We start from the raw sequence: 5,902 nt of genomic DNA on the forward strand, positions 1-5,902 counted from the left end.
AATGTTTTATGAAAGTTTTGTTGTCAAAGTTTGTAATTTGTGACAAGTTACAACTGAAGTTAGCAATGTTAGATATTCCATAGTAATTTTAAATTCTTGCAAAACTATATACTATCATTAATTATGTAAATTATTTTATTATGTGATTAAACGATTTTACAATTCTTCAAAATGATGTAAATTCTTTCATTAATTATGTAAATTCTTTTATTATGCAAATTCTTTTATTATGTAAATTCTTTTGCTTCAAATCAATGTATAGAATAATTAAAACACTACCCAAAAAACTAGACCAGCACCCAAAAAATTAAAAAATATATATATATATTCTAAGTCGGTTGTCAAAAAACCGTCTTAGTATGTCTCACTTTCTAAGACGGTTGTATAAATAACCGCCTTAGAATATTTTACAAACAAAGACATACTAAGACTGTTACAACCTAAACCGTCTTAGTATGTCTCACTTTCTAAGACGGTTGTAAAAATAACCGCCTTAGAAAGTTTTACAAACAAAGACATACTAAGACTGTTACAACCTAAACCGTCTTAGCATGTCTCACTTTCTAAGACGGTTGTATGAATAACCGCCTTAGAAAGTTTTACAAACAAAGACATACTAAGACTGTTCCCATCTAAACCGTCTTAGTATGTCTCACTTTCTAAGACGGTTTTAGCAAGAACCGCTTTAGAAAGTCTCACACACAAATGACATACTAAAACGGTTTTTAAGAAAACCGTCATAGAAAGGTGGTCTATTATAACGGTTAATAGATGATAACCGCATTGAATAAACAATAAATTTTAAGACGGTTATTTTTAAAACCGTCTTAAAATAACCAATCTTTAAAGACTGTTTCAAAACCGTCGTTGTAGAGGTAAGCACATTTTACGACACTGCGTTCTATGACGATTTAAAACCGTCGTAAAATGACTTGAAGCCGACTTAAAAAGCTTTATTTGTAGTAGTGTTCATTGCTCCAAGGAATGGCATGACTAGACGTCATTTGAATCTAGAGCTAATTGTGATACCAAATCACAAGCACAATGAAAATGGGTTAGACTACACCGAATAGTCACCATGGAATTCAAATAATGTATTAATGACATCTTAATTAGAGCTTATCTTTACTAAACCCCGTACTATATATACACTACTATATAATTAATTACAGTGATGGACGTGGTTTCATCATTTGGTGAGGTATGCTGGTCGTTGAAATGTATTTGTATTTAGTGAAAATGCCATTTTATTCACTTTTTAAGTTACACTTGGACCTTTTGGCCACTGATGTGATACGTTTATAAGTTTTTGATAAAATTAAGGTTTAATGTGATTTTTAAATTATTATGTTTTGTAATTATTTTATTTTGATATATTAAATTTTAAAAATTTTATTTTAATTTTTTATGTTTTTAAAAAATATTATTTTGATTATTTTTTGTTAAAAACGTTAAATTTCTTTTAATTTTTAAATTCTAAAAAATAATCAAAATAATACATTTGAAAATCAGATGAAGGGAATTAGAAAAGAGGCGAACGAAGGGGATTACGAGGAAAGACAGGCACTGGGAGGGGGTAAATCGGTAAAGATCAAAGAGCCAGTGATTGATTGAGATGATTGATTGAGATGGGATCCACTTGATTTATCTTAGTTCTTCGTTACTCAATCTTTGGTTTTTATTTCTCATTTTCTTTATTATGGGTCCCATTCCAGCCACCACTGTCTTTATTTTGGCTTAAGCCTTGAAATGAATCATATATATATGAGTAATCAACTACACCGCACGTGGAGTCTTAATCAAGCCATTGATCTCCAACCACGAAACACTGCATTTTAAACCAAAATAAGTTCATTAACGTCAACTTCCTCTTCCCATAATAATTATCTAATAATTTTTTTACTAAAATATTTATTATTTTAATTTTTTAACGTGATTTTAATTAATTTTTTTACTTATATCTCTTGTAATATTAATGATATAAATAATAAAAAAATAAAAACAAATTAATAATATAATATAAGATTAATTTATAATATTAATACTATCTTTTATTTTTTAATTCATATAAAATAACTCAAGAAGATAATTATTTTAGAATAAAGATATAAATTCTTGATAAAAAAAAAATCAGTGTCATTATTATTGGCACTCATTATTTTGTCACTTATTTAAAGCTTGCCCTCTTCTCACTTGTTCTCTGTCGCGCGCTCTCTCTCTCTAATCCTTTTTCTCTGTAAAGAGAAACAACTCAACAAACTGCCACCTCCATACCAAAGGAAAATCGATGCTCCACAAAACACACAGACCCACTCCCTAGTCCACTTACCCACTGAGAGAGATATCAACACAGCATCATTGTCTTCTCTTAACACTGTAACAAACCCCACTCAATTTTTTTATTTTTTAAAATCGTTAGGGCCAGAGGTGGTTTGTTAGTGTGTTATATCTGTATATGATACTGCATTGTCATGGAAGAACAAAGAGTTCATCACGATGAAAACGTGACTCGCAAGCCCAATTTCCCGCTACAGCTGCTGGAGAAAAAGGATGAGGGACCGCCGCCGCCGCCGAGCGCAGCCAAGGCGAAGCGAGCACCGACGAAGGACAGACACACGAAGGTGGAGGGGCGGGGGCGGCGGATCCGGATGCCGGCGGCGTGCGCGGCGAGGGTGTTCCAGCTGACGCGCGAGCTCGGCCACAAGTCCGACGGTGAGACCATCGAGTGGCTGCTCCGGGAGGCCGAGCCCGCCGTCATCTCCGCCACCGGCACCGGCACCATCCCCGCCAACTTCACTTCGCTCAACGTCTCCCTCCGCAGCTCCGGCTCCTCCCAGTCCCACTACTTCCTCAACCGCCACAACAATCTTCACAATCACAACACCAACAACTATCCCTTCTTCACAACAACAACACCACCCGAATTTTCTTCTTCAGGATCGTATTTTAAATCACACCCAAGTTTTAGTCTTATGCAAAATTCTAGAAGGTTCTCGCGAAAGAGGAGGCATGAGGTGATTTCGCACGTGGGGAATTATTGCTTGTCGCAGATGTGTACGGACTCCGTTCCCGCCATGATGAGTGGTGCTGATTCAGTTTGGGCGATTCCCTCCGTGGCTTCTTCTTCTGCGAGTGGCATTCATTTTACGAATTTTGCTTCGCTGTTGACCGGTCAACACGTGGGTGGTGCAATGGTGAGTAGTGAAACAAACTTCAATGTGCTTGCAACGCTTAATGCGTATTCCGGCCAACAACCACATCATCGCCATGAAGGAGAAGAAACAAACAACTAGCTAATCTATCAATCATGGTTAGATTCTGTTTAGATAAATTTTTCTTTAAACACTCGATGGAAAAAGTGAAATAAGCATCTTTTTTATAAGATAAAATTAACTTATTCATTAGTTAAAATCTCTTTTTATATGTTAAAATCATTTAACATCTTAAAAAAATTTGCTTTAATTATGTGAGTAAGTTAATTTTAATTTATAACCAAAGTTTATTTCATTTTTTTTTTGTTTTCTTCTGTGATAAGTGTTTATAGAAAAATTATCCAAACAGGATTAATTGCCGGTTGATCAAGGACCAAGTGATTACAAGTACTGTTGGGATTGGTGCAACAGCTTCTAAGTGTTTCTTTTTATGTTGGTACTAATTGTTAATTTTCCAATTATGTATGTGTCATTTCCAACACACGCATGGACGAGTTTGAATTCTTTGATGTTGAGTTCGATGATAGTCAATTTTGGTGTGGTTTTGATGAAGATTTATCTTAATTAGGGTTTGAGATCAGAAACACAACTACCTTTTTTGCAACGGTATTCGACTATTCGTTTATAGTTTCTTTGCTTTATACGAAGGTATTTACTATTTAATTAGTTTCTTGTTGATTGAATCACGGTTTTTCGATGTGGGATTTGTTGCTTGGTATTATTGCATTATCACCCATCGTTTGGCTTAGTATATGTTTAAGGTTTAGTCAAATGTTAGTCACTGTTTTAAGAACATTAAATAAGAAACTTAAAATAAAAATATTTTTATTAAAAAAATGAAAAATTCCATATTATTTATAAATTTTTTTATATTTTCCTATAATTTATCTAAAAATATATTTTTTTTAATTTTTTAATATATGTTTTGAGGGCTTTGATTAGCAAGACTGTAAGGTTTATATAGTGTTAATTAGTTATGAAGTAGGTAAGTGCGTACTTAACAGAGACATGCAACAAACTCATTATAACTACTTACTAATATATATATATATATATATATATATAGAATTTGATCTTTTACATTACATTGATGAGTTGTAAGAAAAGTGTTTTCTTTTACACTAATTAGAAGAGGAAAAAATGATAACAATACTATTAACTAATGATACTGTTAGAATTATTCTTACAGATACATGAACACTCCCCTCTTCTAATTAAATATTTTATTAACATTCATCATTTCATTTTCCTTTCATTTTATCTCTCTCATAGATATATTTTTCACTACCTTTCTTTGGTGAGTACTAACGCTGGCACATGCATGATGGATGCATTGCATTTTGTTGGTGCAGTTGGGAATTATGTGTGTGTACTACATGGCTAGCTAGATAGGGACCATTTCTTGATGTTTTGTACGGAAAGAGTGGATTAATGAAACGTACCTGACCAGAGTTTCATTTCTTTCTGGCCATTTTGAGCTCTTTCTTAACCTGAGGTGGACGGTGGTGATACTATATACTATAGTGACCCCTCAGGGTGATCATTTTGCCTAAAATCAATGAGAGTCACAGAGAGTAACCAAGAATTCCATTAATTCTGTTATAAAATATGGAAGCTAGTATAGCTATACCTTGGCACCATGGCTAGGTGGGAGGGTCAGTGGTAAATGATCGACTTTCTAGGGTAGCTATATATATGAGCTCCTCACTCATCACCCTTTTGTGTACCTTCCCTAGCTCCTCAATTATTATGAACCGTTGTTTTCACAAGTAACTGAAATAAGTTAAATGAGCTGTAGCTACTGCAACATTAGGTTTTGTGAAATGACAAAGGGAATCACTTATTTTGTGACTCTAAGCCTCAGCTAGCCCCACTTGCTTTATCATTGCTTCAATCAGAATATTGATTTCAAGCTTTTAGACAACATACTGTTGGTTTTCGTTTTGGCATGCATGTATTATTATGATCTCACAGATAGAGGATATAACATAATTATATCAAAAGGGTAGTTAGCAATTAGTTTTAATTGTGAAGCTTTTACATAATGCTTGTAATTGATCTTTTCAGAAGCTAATGAAAGCTAACGCATTCCCACTTTCTCTTCTCTATTCGATCTCTATCAATCTTAAACGCATTAAGAGTTTTGTTCTTGAGTGTTGGATAACTGAAAACTTTGTAGTGTGTATATATATATATATATATATATATATATATATAATAACATTTTCTATCTTAAGATACATCCTGTATGCATAAAAGAATGTACCTAATCAATCATAGTAGTACTAATTAAGGAACTAATTTATTTAAAAATTTTAGGTATCACATGGTCATTATGTGAGCTTTTTTTGTGCTGAAAAAATATGAAAAAAGGAGTTAACTAGGTTCTACCATAAGGTTAATTTATAAGTTTAATTACTAATTTAGTCTCTAAATTATTATCCCTAAATTTCTAAACACTCCAATCAAGTTCTCCAATTTTAAATTAAAAATGTGTTAATAATGTCATTTTGGTCAAATTAAAACTGATATTGTTAAATGAGAATTTTTGGAGTTTCCATTTACTAATAGTGATAATTTTTAACCATTATTATATTTATTATTATTTTAAAAATAAAAATTTACATTCTAGAGCATGCAAAGCCCTTTAGGTCCATAGTGGTTTGGTGCACCATGTTGCTCCTTTCTAC

The 5,902-nt window shown here is 32.8% G+C and overlaps 1 protein-coding gene across 1 annotated transcript; it reads left to right on the forward strand.

Moving 5' to 3' along the window:
- Positions 1-2,207: 2,207 nt before the first annotated feature.
- Positions 2,208-3,764, forward strand: LOC114396126 (transcription factor TCP15-like). Its single transcript, XM_028358021.1, has 2 exons — positions 2,208-3,310; positions 3,562-3,764. Exon 1 carries the CDS (start codon positions 2,472-2,474, stop codon positions 3,291-3,293), a length of 822 nt encoding a protein of 273 aa, XP_028213822.1. The 5' UTR covers positions 2,208-2,471; the 3' UTR covers positions 3,294-3,310; positions 3,562-3,764.
- Positions 3,765-5,902: the final 2,138 nt, after the last annotated feature.

Source organism: Glycine soja, chromosome 18, assembly GCF_004193775.1.
Source record: "Glycine soja cultivar W05 chromosome 18, ASM419377v2, whole genome shotgun sequence".
Classification (NCBI taxonomy): domain Eukaryota; kingdom Viridiplantae; phylum Streptophyta; class Magnoliopsida; order Fabales; family Fabaceae; genus Glycine; species Glycine soja.

Bases quoted from the DNA above. Each gene is read 5' to 3' on its own strand.
- LOC114396126 (XM_028358021.1), top strand. From the start codon at position 2,472: ATGGAAGAACAAAGAGTTCATCACGATGAAAACGTGACTCGCAAGCCC.